Genomic DNA, 16,769 nt, shown 5'->3' with positions numbered 1-16,769 from the left:
AGCCTCAAATAACATAGGAAAAAATTACATTGATTGCAAGGAATTCCTTAGAAATTCAACACCAAGAATGACATCTCCTTCCCTTCCTCAAATTGTAGTAGGTAGATAATTTGGAATGGCATAGAATGACACCATTCAAGTCATTAATTGATGCAAAACAATACTTCAATAGTTGCGCAATTCATTGATATTAAATCAGCTCAAAGTGCAGTGGAGGAACTACTGATTTTCTCAAAAGAATGCCCAAACCCTTAGGCTCAATCAAAATAAAATAAAGTCATACAATGAATCAATTTGTCTTATGAAGTCATCTTTATAATATTTACAAAGCTAAATCTTTCTCAAGACTCTAGACACCATTTGGCTATATGGTTACTGTTTTCTTAAGAGTCTTCAACTTCACACCATCAAATTATAATGAAGACTTATAAGTTATTCATTAAGTATAACTTAATAAAATAGCTTACAATATGCTATTCAATAATGAAGCCCAATCAATCACTAATGAAGCCAAGTCCCAAGGTGCCACAACTGCATTGCTAAAAATAGCAACTCTGTATTATTGACTTACTATAAATAGCAAGTCACTCCACTAAGACCCTCAAAACATAGTGTTAGCTCACCAGGGTTGCAATAATGAACTGATATCACCAAGCTGCTAGAAATTGCTAAATTGGGAACATTATAGATGGGCACTTGTGTGTGCATTTGCATTCATGGGAATAGCCATGATGAACTCACCCTCTTGGAGTAGCCATGGTAGAGGTCATGTGAGGGACCCATGACTCAACACTTGTGTTGAATCGCCTTCTAGGAGTAGCCATGATGAGCATCTTGATGAGATGATGATATCACATTGAGTGATTCCATAATGAGCACTTGTGTTCATTTGCATTTTCCATTCATGAGAGTAGCCAAGATGGACCCACCCTTTGGGAGTAGCCATGGTGGATATCTTTACAAAACTCAAATATCGATAAGGATTCCTCCCTAGCTAAGAGGGAGTGTTAATGTTATTGTAGCTATGATTGGATTCCGTCAAGCCAACATAGAGGTTGTGATAATATAATAATATTGATTAAAGAACTATTATTATTATATCGATTAAATAATTATTATTTTAATTGATAATTGATAATTTAACAATTATATTAATTGAGATAATGTAATTATATAAACTAAAATATAATTAACTATAAGAGATGCTTATTATAATAACATAATTATACTATGCAATAATATAATATAATAATTAATTAATGGGGCCACATGTGAAGAGTGGTGACCCTTGGTGGAGGTGCACCACTAATAATTATATAGGAAGAGTGAAAACTTCCTTCCTAGTACCTATGGAATATACACAAAAAAAACAACAAACATGAACTAGAGCAGTGTAGGATTCAATACTTGGCTCCAATGCTTCATCAATCATTAGCTTGAATAGCGAATTTGCATGCTTGTGTTGTCTAAAAATGTTTTTCTGGGTGAGGTCAATTGCTGGTCCGCTCAGATGCTCCTACATCAATATATGAATATTGGGTGACTCGTATATTTACTCAAACTATAAAGGGAAAGGAAAATTCATATCAGTGTGCATCAACAAAATATTATTTTTAATTGGGAAACATTTAAGTGAGTTAAACCCTAGGTTGTATATATGTATATTTCATAATATTACTTTTATCTATATGGTATATACACATTATATAGAGAGTCAAGACTATTATTACTTAATAATATTTTCTAATCTATATAATAAGAGAGATATTATTATATACATAAGAATAATACTTGTTTTTTGGTCTGTGATATATATGTGTGCTTTCAGGAATTTTTTAAGAATTTACATATTATCAAATCTTCAATAAATTTTCTGTCTTATTGCCATTTTATCCCTGGGTTTTAAAAGATTTTGGGCCAAAAGAGTTATTGTCAGGTCCGCGTTTTTCAACTTTGAAGTGAGTGATGTTATTGAGTCATACAATCTTCTCTATCATAGTTCATGACTCCATGTTGTGATGATTTCTTTTGTTGTCATGGATGTTGTAAGCCATGAGTTTGGAATTCTCAATAACACTTATGAATACATATTTATAAATAATGTTTTCTCCAGCTCAAATCTGCGGTCTCATTTGTTTGGTAGATACTTGTATATATGATCAAAGTAGCTTGTATTTGATTAGTTTTTGGTGCCTCAAATTGGATTTAGAGGAGTGCATAGAAAAATCCTCCATTCATAAAAATATCTATATTTCATGTGTTTTACAAATTTCTGATTCTGGGTGTTGAGTCCAAGTCCAAAATTAGTCGGAGTCCAAGTCTGATAATCATGGTTTTAACCTTTAGAAGAGTCTCTGCTCTGTCTGCTTGACTGATCCATGCTTTAAAAAGTGCTTATTATACTACCATTTTATGATTAGTAGGTCTAAATAATGGCAAATGATCAACAGAAAGTTGTATAGCTGAGTCCATATTGTTTTCAAATTGCAGCCATGTCCTACCTTCCTTGTCTTTTAAGTTATAGGCAGTTTCCTTATTTGCCTTACAGTTTTTGTTCCATCATACATATTATTCTGTATTTAAATTTTTTGATGTACCACAGTGTTTATTACTTTTTTTTCTTTTGAAATTTTTTTATTGTTCCAAAATTCCAAATCAGACTTGCAGCATGATCTTTCTCAGAGCCAGATCAATAATTTAATTATACTTCACTAGATCTTTTGTTTATGATTTTTTTCACCTTGTTCTCTGTCATTCTATTTGTTGATTTTAATATTCCTTTGCTTCACTTTTTTATAAGTTCAAAATGGATTATTCTTCTTCAACCAATGCTTTTCTTTTCAAAGTGAGTTCAAGCAAATGTATTTATTTTCAAACCTACAAAAAAAAATAATGGAGTGGAGAAATCTAAGAAAGAAAAATAAGGAACAAGAAACTCAGAAAAAGGCATATATGTGATGTATGTATTTTTGCAAGTTTCAGCAATAATATTCCGCCTGATGAAATCCTGCAGCAAATTGTAAAGATAGTGTTTGTTGAGCCTCTGTTTGAGTTCATGAGCACATTTGTTTTTATTTGAAATAACAAGTAGAAGGGCATTTCAGAGATTGGAGTTCTGCAAAACCTTTTTCAGATTGTCATTGTTGTTGGATCTTTTAAATTTACTAATCCATCTTTTATGCAGGTTGAGAAGATACGAAGGGTTGCTAAAAAACCTCTTTATGTAACATACACAGGCCTTATCAAAGCTTCTATGGATTCTGGATACTCCCAAGGCTGCCTAACAATCTTTGATCATATGCAGAATTTCTGTGCCCCAAATATAATCACTTGCAATATGATGTTAAAATTGTATGGACAGCATCAAATGTTCAAGGAAGCCACATCTCTATTTGAGGGTATTAAAAGAGGGAGAATTTTCCCTGGAAAGTTCTCTGATAGTGATCCAACACTTATTCCAGACATTTCAACATACATTGTGATGCTAGAGGCATGCGTGGTCGCTCAAGAGTGGGACTATTTTGAGAATGTGTACCAGGAGATGTTACTTAGAGGCTACCAACTTGATAAAAAACAATACTCATCGCTCATTGTGGAAGCATCCAGAGCTGGAAAGGTATTTTCTTCTTCTCCATAGACTATCCTCAAATGAAAGACAAATATAAATGGAATAAAACTAGTATAGATATCTTAAATAAATCTATCTAAAGAAATGCCGATAGATATCCATTATAAGGATGATTAAAATTTAATTTACTACATCTAAAAATATTTTTATTTCCATTCTTTTTTTGCACTTAATTTTTTTATATTTTGCCTCTTTTTTGCACACACTTAAGTTTTTTAAATTTAAAAAAAAAAAATGATTATTTATATCTCTTAATTTATAATTTTAAAAATATTTTATGGATCATTTACTAAACTTTAAAAAAATAATATACCATGTTTATAATAAATATTAAGATCTTGACATGTAGATGGTTGTCAAATTTAACCTAGAAAGTAAATGTTAACATTAACACGTTCACACCTTCCCACTCCACCCATTATGCCATTGTAGATGCCTATTGGCATTAATAAAATTGAAATAAGATAAAAATGGAAGCATGTAGTTAACAAGAAAATAAGTGAAAGAAATTTACACAGAGCCTTATAATTACAGAAGTGTTTGTAGATTCCATAGGTTAGTGAACTCTTTTATTATGATTCCCACTATTAGTTGGCTTTTAGGTTATTGCCTCTCATGTTGTTTGCAAATATGCTTTCCTTAATTGTTTCTACCATTTCCAGATGTTTACTATTTACCTGATCATAGCGCTGGGGCACTTTCAAATGGGAGGTTGTACTTTCAATTCACTGCTGGGACTGCCTTATATTGTTATATTCCATTTTGTAAAAGTAACCTTGCTGATATACTTAAATTTTAAGGTAATCCTAAGTAGAAATGTCTAAAAGAATTTGAAGAGTAGTTCTTTTTTTCTCTTTTACTATGTCTTTGGTAAGATTTGTGAGTTCATTGGCCACTTTTAATTTGGTGTGGAGTCTATAGTTTGGACCATAGTAACGAGAATTGCCATAAAATTGCATAAATCACCGTTTGGCAATTCGATTCATGGTTCCCGATTTTTTGTGAACCAATGAATTAGATCAGTGATTTCATGACATGAATCGCGGATTCATGTGATTCATGCAAAAAATCGCTTGAATCACCTTGATGAATCACGAAAAAATCAGCTGTGCGGTTTGGGAAAAAGGCAAGTCAAATTTTAATAAAAACACATGTTTTTAGATTTTTTTTGCCTTTCTTCTTTGTTTTAACCCTAAAAGGCCTTCTAATTGTTTAGCATGAGTAGAAGAGAGGAAAAGTGAGAGAGAAGAAGAGAAAAGAAAAACCATAAGTTTGCAACCAGCAAGAAGGAATAGCACCAAAGAGATCAAAAATCCATTTGGGGAGGCCATAAGATTGCATTGGGAGCATTAAGGAGTCAATAGCAACACTTAACTCATTTGTAAGAGGAAAGTGTTGAATTTTTTTTACATGTTAGTGTAGTATTCATTTTTGTTAAATTTTTTAAGTTTTCATTTGTAAATCTTGAATGTTTTTCAGTTTTACTAAATTGCAAAGTAGGCTTTTCTATTTTGTTTATTAGTTTGAAGCTTTGAGGTTTCACTTGAATTTTCTTATTGTAGCAGCCTTAACTTTCATTTTCCACAATGGGTAAAAAAGATGAATTTTGGAAATATACCTAAGACTTTTCTGGAAGAACAAAATATCAAATGAAATGTATGTTTTGTAAAGATATAAAATCTGGTGGCATTTATAGATTCAAATACCACATTGCTGCTATACCCAGAGTAGATATTACAATTTGCACTCAACAAACTATTGAGGCAAAACACATTTGTTTAGTGGTATTAGAAAAATATGAACACGATAAATTTAATAAGAAAAGGCAGCTTGAAGGGTTTGTTGGGTGGATATTTTGCAACTGACAATTTTGGGTAAAATCCAATTGCAAAATAGGATGACCAGCCACAGCGTGTGAGATAGAGTCTCTCCTACCTTAAACGGTAGGCTCCCCCTTCTCACTGTTCCTTGGATCAACTCAAAGTAAGCAAGAAGTTGAAAGATTTCGTGAAGGGGTGTTACCACTATTATTTCCTCTAAAGGGGTGTTACCACTATTCTTTCCTCTAAACTTTCAAGAAAGAATCCACTTACCCATGGAGTGAGTAATGGGCAAAGTGAAATATCTAACGACACTTCTATCTAATAGCTGGAAACGGTAATACTGATAAACCTACACCAACTCAAAGGCTAGCTGAATGTGTACCGATTTGGCTCTAAGTCTAGTCGTAATTCTATATGAATAAGCTTTACTATTGGGCACAAAGACTTCCAGAAGTAAAGATATTCTAATTATTCTGTGAACCAAGAAAGAGATATAAGCTACAGACAAAGCCTCTAGTCTATATATCTCTACAAACACTCCTAGTCAAAGCTTCGGATTTGGTTGCTATCTAACTCTTTTTTAAACTCAATTGTCAAGAATGCAAAGCAACATGAGTCGAAGACAACAAATGCAAATCACAATCAAAGCTTTTAACTTGCACAAGTAACAATCTCACTTAATAAAAGTTAAGTCTCAATTGATTCTTTCTATTCACTTTTCTTTCAAAATGATGCTACACATTCAAAGTTATGCTTGCACAATTTCTTGAGAGTTCTCTTGCATACAATAAAATATAGATTTTACAATAACAAAACACTTTATATAGGCAAAGGAGTTGAAAAAAAGATGGAGGAAAAAGTGGGAGCAACTCAACCAACTTTGACAGAGTCTAATTGAAAGAGAAATTATTGGATTACATATCATTACACATGCAACTTGTATTACATGTAATTACATAATTTCATGCAATACATCCTCTTTGATCTACAAACATTAAAAAAAAAAAAAACAATCTTAAAGATTGTTCTTTAGTCCCTTGAATTTGATGATAACATCACGTACTATAGGAAGATCAGAAATTTCTATTGTCTTTGATATGGCATCCATTCTAATTGCATCGGCATATACTGATTTCACAATCTTGAAATTTTCCGCCAGAGTATCTTGCAAGTGCTTTGCTAAAGATTTATACAAGACAAACTTGTTGATTGTGTGAGAACCAAAATCTTCAGAATCTAAATTAGCATTGATCTTGATTGTATATTCTGAAGTTATCCCTTCAACTGCATCCAAATTACCATGTTCATTTGGCATCCCATTTGTTCCAAGTCACATGTGATCCCAACCTCTATTGCTTGACAATCTCCTAAACTAGCCTGCAACTTTGTTACAAGCTTTCTCAGTGTCTCTTCCTTGTAACCCATGAGTCCCTGACATCCGTAGAACATTTCACAAGATGGAAGAACATCACATGTAATCGTGTCATCTAGATCAGATTTGGCGATCTCATCCCAATCATTTTGAATTTCTTTCAAAGTATTAGCCTTCTGGGCCAAAAATACAGACAAATCATGTATCATTTCTTCAACATTTATGATATGTCCAAGAACTCTGGTCGTATCTGTAATGGCTTGTACTCCTTCCGAAATGACTTCTTCCATCCAAGACTTCTCATCTTCTACTATCCTTTTCTCCTTAGGTATCTGACATACAACAATTGCACGTTGTGAGGATTTTTGTTGAATAACCTCGTTTAAGCGAGCAACCTCTTGCTTGAGCTGATTTTTCTTTTTCCATAATTCATGATTGCTCTTTGACACATTAGCGAGTGCATCTTGAGCATCCTATAAGCAACTCAATCATGACTATTTTCCAACTTCTACCTTGGTGAATTTGTAATCAGATCAAGTAAGTTCTTCAACTGGCTTGTTCACCAATGGCTTGGCGATTTCAACAAACTTGGTCTTTTCAGAATCAAATAAGATCCTTGAAACAATCTTATCTTTCAAAGATTTGGACTTAGTTTTCTCAATAGGAAGGTCATCTAGGGGTACGACAACCTCTCTTCTCTTCATTGTGATCCTGCTTAACCATGCAGACAAACTGAAATTTTCATCTATGGAAGTAGGTACAGTGGAGACCCATTGGCATTGATTCTGAATATATCTCCATTGTGACTGAGCAAGATTTAGTTTACATAGCGAAATTCATAAGTGCATGATAAGAGGATTCTGTCATGAACAACTCAAAACTAGTCAAGGATGTGTCAAAAGTTGAGAAACTTGATCTTCTGTAAGAGTTGGAAAATCTTTGAACACATTCCCTAAATGTTCAAATTGTTCATCTGTTAAAATGGGAGGAGCTACTAAAGATATAGGCAGAGCCAATGTATTGACTTCTGAGGACGGGATGGAAGGTGTGATAACAGTGGAAAATGAATCCACATCATCATCTATCATACACAAAAAAGGTGCTTCTTGCATGGATGGTTCATGAGTTTGTGTAGGTCTCAGAGGAGGTATGACCATGACTTCTTCCTCCTCATCTTTTTCATCAAGTTCTTCGTCTGATTCTCCTTCTGACTCTTGAACTTGTTCAGGTCTCTGAGATAATTTAAATCCCTTTCCACCTTTTAATTGAATTTGAGGGATTTTTTTATATTAGAAGAAGATGCTCCATCTTTACCGACAATTTCTAATTGCGACTTTCTTCCAAGAGGACCAAAACTTCCACAATCCAAACCCAACTTTGGATTGACCCTTTTAAGACCCTTGATTTTCAACCACTTGTTGGTGTTTGCCGGAATGGATTGAAATCTATCAAGGATAGATGTACATTCCTTTTGTTTCCATTGAATAGGGAAAGGGCAACGTTTATCAAAATCAACCTGATGATATTCTAGATCAAGAATATTACCATCATCTTCAATTTGGAAATCAAATGGGATCTCGAGCATATTAAGATCAATGATCTACTGCAAGTCAATCTGCAGTAGTTCATTTTCATTATATCCAACTCTATCCGCATGTCAATTCAAATATCTTTTATACGATGGACATGAGTAAATGCTCTCTTGATTTTTGAATTCATCTCTCTGTAATCAAAATCAAATCTGGTGGTAAACTTCTTCAATGTAACCAACTGATGTTTTGCTTCCATGGCCTTTGCTTTGTGTACAAAATTTATCATGTAATGACTAATCACCAAGGGCTTGATAGAAGAAATACCAAAACCTAGTCTATGCAGAGCATGTTGATCATATTGAACCTCCATGAGTTGTTTGGCCAATTCCATTAGAATGATCCTGTCAGTAGCATACATAGGTAAGGTATATGGTTCTCCTTTGAACTACCCAACCCTTAAATAGGTAGAGGTTGGAAATTGGATAAAGATGCAACCATATTGATTAACTTTATCCCAAGCTTCATCAGACACCCTTTTAATAAACAACTGCTTATCAAATAAACACTAAAAATGTCCAAAGAATGCATCTTGAACTCTTTTGCAATGGTATTTACTATTAGTTGGAGTAATTTGATCATAGTATTCCCAAACTGGAACTTGAAGACGGTCTCCTTTGGTAGAAAGCCCAGAAAAAGATCCCATACCAGCAACCATATAGACAAGATAAGAATTCATGTAGAATGGTGTTGATGTTCTTACATTGAGCAACTACTCACAAAGTGCAGTGCTGATAAGTTCTCCCCAAACAATATGTTCCTTATTAATAATAATTTGGAAAATGAACTTATACATCCATAGTTCAAAATCATTAGAATCCTTGAGACTGCATATTCTGCTGAGAAGGATAATTAGGTCTTTATATTTTGGCTTGAAACTAGATTTGTGAATGGTTTTTGGCCATCTTGAGAAATTGTTTCTCTTGGAATCCAATGTAACATCCAATTTTTCCAGGACTTAATTAACATCTAACATACTCAAAGAATATAGTTACTACTTCGTTTCAAAGGAAGACAGTTATATTATTCATGTTCATGTGAATAAGTTTTACCATTAAAAATCAGTTAGGCAAAATTTCTTAACTAAAAACTTGAAATACCATCAAATGAAATTAATACAGAAATTGAAAACCACATACCTTTGAAAACTGAGATCGAAATCAAAGTAAGAATGCTTCTGCAACCACCCAGGTTAGTCCACAAATACACTATAACAATTTCACATGACTATCATCTAAAAACCACTATCTTAATATCAAATGATAATTTCAATTAAATACCACTATATTTTAAATTAGGGCATCGCATACCACTATATCAATTAGGGCATCATTTACCATTGGTTCATTTAGGGCTTTTTATACCGCTATTACAAATAGGGCTTCTAATACCACTGATTCAAATTAGGGCTTCCGCTACCACGAATTCAAATTAGGGCTTCTGCTACCACGGATTCAGATTAGGGCTTCCAATACCGCTGTTTCATGTAGGATTCCAACTGTCACTCAATCAATTTAGGGCTTCAGATTCCTTTCCTTCCAATTAGTTAACTATGACAGTAACTCAAGATTATAAAAATATACTTATATTCTTTATTCATATATATGAAAGTAAAATGACGGTAACAATGAAATAATTCAATTTAATCTTACCTCCTCATTATTAAAATTGATAATACTTGTTTTCGATAAACAATTGAATGCATGGCTTATCTCTGTTTGACGCATGTCTGACATCTTAAGAGAGGTAAAATATTGTTAGGGGTTTAACCACCCAACCTCGGACCACAACATATCCCCACACGATCTCTAACAAGAAAGGCCCTCCCTACTCAGAATTGACAGGGGACATCTTGCCATCCACTGGGCATCATGGTATATAACACGCTATACGACTTGGCAGAAAAAGATTACAATAATAGGAATATGCATGAGCTATTAATTAATTCACATTAAATGATAAATTTTGAAATGTCATAACTGATATTGGTTCATATTATTGATGATTCCTTTCTCACACCTCATCACCCATCTTCATGGCTACACAGCCGAGTGAGTCCCAGGTATTCGGAATTCTCAGAGCAGACGACTCTATCAATTATTCAAGAAGATTACATACATCCATCATTTCACATTCTATGATTATGTTCTTTAAAGATCTCAAAATTGACAACATTCTTGACAACATTCTTCATGAGTGGAGCATGCATGAGCTAAAGTAATGTTTTATGTTTTATTTTTATGTATGTTGATGTCAACCTCAATTTGCAGGTTCTCTACACCTTCTCACCTTAGTTAGGCCTCCAAGCTGGTGATTCCCAAGTGTTATCATACTATAATTGCCTTAGAACACTTCACCATACACTGGCATTTTCATCTGGTAAATTCCTTGGTGAACTGGTTTCAATATCTCACTCTCAGTTATTTATATTATATCAGGATGCAATCGATTTCCAACTGGGACAATAACTTTCTTTCCATTTACCATAAATGTTTCAGAGAAATTCTACATATTCAGATATAAATATAGATAGAAGAAAACTTCGGACTTATGTTAAATCAGTGGGATATTATCATAGAAGACAATTGACTGACTTTACAAGGAAAACGACAATCCTTACAAAGAATAAGTCAGACTGAACAAGGAAATACAAAAGGCTATATGCATTTAACATTATTATAATGTCACCAAGGAAAACGACAAAGGAAACGACAGGCTTTATGCTTTTAACATTGTTATATTATGAAAAGGAACTCAGAACCAGCGGAACTTAAAGAAAAACTTAATCGCAGTGCATTAAACTTTGTCAATAAGAAGAAAGCAAGAACTATAGGTGCCTTACGTGACTCCTTAAGTGATATTGGAAGGCCTGCATCTTGAATTGAATCCTTGCTTCAAACTATGATCCGCGGCCCGTGATAAAAAAATGTTTCAGGCAAATACAATCACGAGTTACTAAGCTCTCGTTCGGGGATTACCAGCGGCTACAATTTGAAAGGTTGAAAGAGAATGATCGCCTGCCTCAAACGATTTCGAGGGTCTAAGAAATAAGCACAGTCTGACTCTACAGCTTCCATCCGTTACAAGAAACCATTCGAAAGACTCTCAAATTGATTTAAAGAATAAAAAGAAAGGAGGAAAAGAAAGTAAGAAAGAAGATGAAAGGTTTTATTATAATTATTAAAAACTAATGTGTACAAGCAACATCATTTAATTAATTATTAAATTATAATGGCGCTAAATCATTTATACATATATGAACGTTATAAATATTAATTAAAATAATATGATGAAAGATATATTAAAATCCTTTGAGATATGTTTATATTTAACCCAATTAATTTAATTTAATTATTAAATAACTCATGCGAGTCCCGCAGATGTATTTTGTTTCAAATCGCTAGGTCCTTTACCCGTCTGCCCAATGATGGTGATGCTTCTGTGTCTAATTCCTTTCTAACAATGTTTCCCCCCTTCGACATGTTTCCTGTAAAGAAGTTCTCCATAATTAAATTATAAATTATTTAATCATAAATAATCATAACGATTAACCTTCATCTCAATTCCATGAATTCGTGATTAACGATCAACAAACATGTCATCTTCACTTGAAATCATAACGACTAACCACTTTACCATTTGCCAGATTATAACAAATTAAACTGCTAACTGACTTCATGCGAACCTCAACGGCTATATTTCAAGTAAGGTCAAAAATTGGGATGTAACATACCATTCCCCTTGTGGTTCATTGTCCTCGATGAACTTGAAATTGCAACGAACATTATAAAGGAGTATTTTAAAATTGGAATGTAACATACAATTCCCCTTGTGGTTCATCGTCCTCGATGATCTCTGCAAATTAGACACTAAGAGAATATTCCAATACAAGATAAGATTGTGATATCATCTCTTTTCTCAATTGGGTCAGAATCAAAATCATAATCGAAACTCAAGATCCATTTTTACTTTAAAGTTTCCAGAAAGATACTTGCATGGTAACATAAAATTAAACACGTACTCACCTGAGTTTACTTTACCGTAATGGTGGTCATCTCGGCATCGGTTGAGTTGATTCTATTTCATATTCCTGTCATACTCATGTAGACACTCACTAGATCATTAGTTCGATTCCATATTGATATCTTCATTTAAGAGAATTTTTCAGGGTTCAATGACTGAAAGTAAGATAAGCATTCAAAATTAAATTTCTTCAACTAGCAAGTTCTAATTCATAACTTAAATCACTTATACAGACTATTTGGCATAAGACACTTATTACTGGTTAGATCATCCAGGTAAACTTACAGATCACCTGAAAAGATTATTAGATCCATGTTTTTCCATTTATGTAACCTCATCCTCTTTGCCCATCTTATCACAATAGCATTTCATTATAATAACCATTTCATGATAAAATATAGACTTCATCTCCAAAGCAATATACAATAGCTCAATATGTAAAGTCAACATTGCATGTGTATTATACACATATAGCAGTGTGTCAAAGGGTAAGAACATGGTATACTATGCAAGATCATCAAATCAAGATCATAAGCATCTAAAACAATTCATAAGATTCTTATCGAGTGGCTCATCATTCATTTGTAAATGTTTGGAAATTCATCTTTTCCATTTCTGTGATTCAGGCTTCCATGTCCATCTCGTCAAAGTTTACAACTGTAAACAAGCATTGATAGTTCAATTATGCAAGTGTGTTTACTCCTTACTGGAGCACATAATGATCTTGTCGTTTAACCAACATCAGAAAGGATCATGGTTCACAGTTTTGTTTTCATTCAATTCAAGTTCAAATAGGTAACAATTTATTTTTGTCATTAATTGCATAAAGAATTATTTAGCCATCATGATGGATTTTGATTAAATTTTTTTTTATCAAAATTGTGTTTGGATTGCGCAAGCCTCGGCATCTGGACCCATTTTAATCTTCTCATTCTCAACAAAGAATGACAAATTACATAGCTAAATACATAGACATACTTGAGAGCCATGTTGTTGTCTACAATGTGCACATAAGTTGTAACAAACATATTTCTCAATATTTTATTCTTCCATGACTTATCTTAGGCGTATTCGTAGGAGGGCATGGGCTACTATGAACCTTGGTCTTCTACACTCGAGCTGATATTTTGATATACGTTTTGAACTTTTGATTCCATGGATTTCATATATCGTAGACATTTGATAGTGACACTTTGTTTAACTTTATATTATGTTATTCAATTGTCGTCGAGTTTGAGTCCGAGCCCAATTTTGACTTTTCGAGTTAGAGGCAAGTCCGAGTCCCATAATATTGATAATAACATTAGCATTAGCATTAGCATCCTTGGGGGTTTTTGACTTTGGACTAAAACTGTTTGCACATCCAAGAACAAATTCGAGTTCCAGGGCAGCCATAGGAAAGGAAGACACCAAATGAATATTACTCCTTTTAATGCACTTCATTTCATGACCAGTAGGAGCTTCTATCTATCGCAAGAAATCGGTCATATCTACATGCGCGATCTCTGTATCTGACACTATCAAGAATAGATGTAACCTGTGATGGAATTGCGTGAGCCAACTCTTTATCGTATTGAAATTTCATTTTGCCTTTCGATCTTGCAGATGGGGGCATCTCTTGTGCTTGTGCTGCAACATGAAAATTCCAAAATGTGAACATATCATCAGAGGATATGGCTTCCATAAAAGCGTCTATTCTCGATCAACAACAAAGCTTTGAAGAATGGATTAGATACTTTAAAGATCTAATGTGATGATCTTGAAAAGAGATAACATGCATATATGAAGGCTGGAGTATGGCTTGAGAGGATGAAAATATGAGGTGGAAGTGAACATTTATGAATATGCTTTAAGACATTGAAGTGGAATGCATGGGAATGCGTGCAAATGAGAACTTTTCACTTTTAAAAAGTGATTTAAAGTAAAAAACGAGCTTTCAAGATGTCATTGCACGCAAAGTGAATTACATGTATATGTGACATGCAATTAGGAATGAGAAGTGAGACTGCATGTAAATGTAAATGAAAAGTGAGTTTACATGTAATTGCATGCAAAAGATAAGATGCAATGTGCCTTTGCATTTAATGAGGAAGATGGAATGAAAAGATGCGCTTGCATTCGTTGATGGAAGATGGATTGAAATGAAATGTGATCGAGTTCTTGGCTCGTGAAGTGTAATGGTGGATACAAAATGAAATGATGCAATGTGCCTTTGCATGTAATGAGGGAGGTGGAATAAAAAAATGCACTTGCATTTGTTGATGGAAGATGGAGTGAAATGAAACATGATCAAGTCCTTGGGAAAGAACTTGCAACTTCTTCCAAATGAAGAAAAATAAGAAAACAAACAAGCAAACAAGAAAACAAACACAAAATAAACACATACCTACAAACATGTCAACAAGCAAACTTGAATTTGGAATTTGGGAAAAAAACCAAAGGTATAAAAATAAGACTTTTCATCATATTTAAAGAGAAAAAACACTTTTCATGGCATCTCTATCAACAAGTGTAATACATCAAGCTAAAATATGCAATAGAATAGCAAGATAAGTATAAATTAATGAGCAAAATTGAAAATGTCCAATTACTTCTTGTTAATGATCCAAGAATGAAGGAGGAAGAAGCTCTAACTTTGAAAAGTTCCAAAACAAACTTTGATTTCTTCCAACGTTCAATAAGGAATAATTAATGAGCTGCAAATGAGGCGTTTTTCATGCCCATACCAAAAAAAATGGTCAACAGTGATCAATGCTTGAAGCGTTTTTGGTAAAATGCATATGCTAAACCCATTTTTGATAAAAACGTGGTTTCTAAAGGGTATTACCTAGAACGTTTTTGTCTTTGGAATGCAAAAACGTGGCCCTCAATGCATTTTTTATACCACAGAAAGCCAAAACAACCCTCCTTTGAGCAAAAGTGTGGATTCAAATGCCCAAATCTAGGCGGTTTTGGCCAAAAACGTGGCTTTCAATGCATAAAATGAAACATTATTTGCAAGAAAAATCAACGCCAAAAGCATGAGAATGCTTGGACTTACAAAAATGCCCCTAGAGGAGAAGATTTCAAGAGATTTCATGGAGAAATGTGAGATCTCTATGCAAAAAACGTGTTCTTAGGAAGCACATGCATGGTTTGGTTTTGCCCTTGGAAACAAAAACGGGATCTTGGGATGCAATGACATATGTTAACAAGTTCAAACACACTTTAGAGATGCATATACATGTTTTAAAAACATGTCTTAGGCTTTCCTTTACCCAAATGCATTCTAGAGGTGCATTGACATGTTTTAAAAACATGTATCTTGGTCAAAAATGGGTTCTCAAGATGCAAATGCATTTGTCTTATACACAAATCGCACCTTTTTGGTGTGATTGCATGTTTTAAAATATGCATCCAAGGGAAAATGCACCTTTTTGGTGTCATTACATGTTTTGCAATTGACCTCGAAGGCAAAACACACCATTCTGGTGCCATTACACATATTAAAATTTTCAAAAATGACCTCCATAAGGTAAAACACACCTTTTTGGTGTCATTACATGTTTTTAAAACATATGCAATTGCATGCATTTTGTGCATTTACATGCATTTCCAATCAAAATTGCACCTTTTAGGTGTAATGACATGTTTTGAATTAAAATGTGCTTGTAGACATGTTTGCACAACTTAAGTGATGAATGAAGCACCTGTCAATTTAATTCTTGAATAAATATTACTCAAATGGGACATAAATAATATTGACACTATATAGTTAATATCATAGTTTAAAAACTCGGTATCAACAATATCTCAGCTGGCCAATTTTTTTTGAAAAACTTGGAATTGGAAAAAACTCAACGAAAAATTTGGCAATAAACCGGCACTTTTTCCGAACATTTGAAAATATAAAATTTCTTAAAATATTCTTAAAAACACATACACACACCAAATTTGTAGAATATATATTAATTTGAAAATTGAGATAGCCACCATATATCATCAAAGTTTTAATTTAAACAATAATTCATAGCAAGAGGAACTTAGTAGATTAACATGCTACTAGACTCGTATACCAAAAAACAAGTAGAACATCTGAATATAAATAAGTTCGATACATAAAAGTCAAACTCTATGAAACTACTACTTCTAAATACATATTAAGTTCAAGTTTCGGTATCAATGAAAATTGAAAGTAGCAATCATAAATGGCGTCTATTAGTAAAACTAAAAAGAGATCGTTGCTGCTGGGTGGGTGGTGTTGAAGTAGTTGTTGTGGCAACATCCTCAACAGGTGCCCTAATAGGTGCCTTACGCTCCACAAAAGCCTCTAATGGATGACCAAGCTCATGTTC

The 16,769-nt window shown here is 33.5% G+C and overlaps 1 protein-coding gene across 5 annotated transcripts in view; it reads left to right on the top strand.

The window, feature by feature from the left end:
* The window catches only part of LOC149529270 (pentatricopeptide repeat-containing protein At5g67570, chloroplastic-like), a 280,374-nt gene that overhangs the window by 198,422 nt on the left and 65,183 nt on the right, over positions 1 to 16,769 (top strand). For 4 of the 5 annotated variants that reach the window (XR_016358611.1, XM_089809455.1, XM_089809454.1 and 1 more), the window contains one exon: positions 3,185 to 3,616. The exons of the other annotated variant lie outside the window; for it this stretch is intronic. Coding sequence is in view for 3 of the 4 variants with exons in the window: in XM_089809455.1 (XP_089665581.1) it covers positions 3,185 to 3,616 (432 nt within the window). In the remaining variant the exon portion in view is untranslated. The remainder of the gene's footprint in view (positions 1 to 3,184; positions 3,617 to 16,769) is intronic. 5 annotated transcript variants of the gene reach the window in all.

Source organism: Cupressus sempervirens, chromosome 11 (genome assembly GCF_028749045.1).
Source record: "Cupressus sempervirens isolate cs-2001-9-10 chromosome 11, ASM2874904v1, whole genome shotgun sequence".
In the NCBI taxonomy this organism is placed as follows: domain Eukaryota; kingdom Viridiplantae; phylum Streptophyta; class Pinopsida; order Cupressales; family Cupressaceae; genus Cupressus; species Cupressus sempervirens.
Note: the sequence above shows the minus strand (reverse complement) of the source record. Positions and strands in the feature narration are given on the sequence as shown.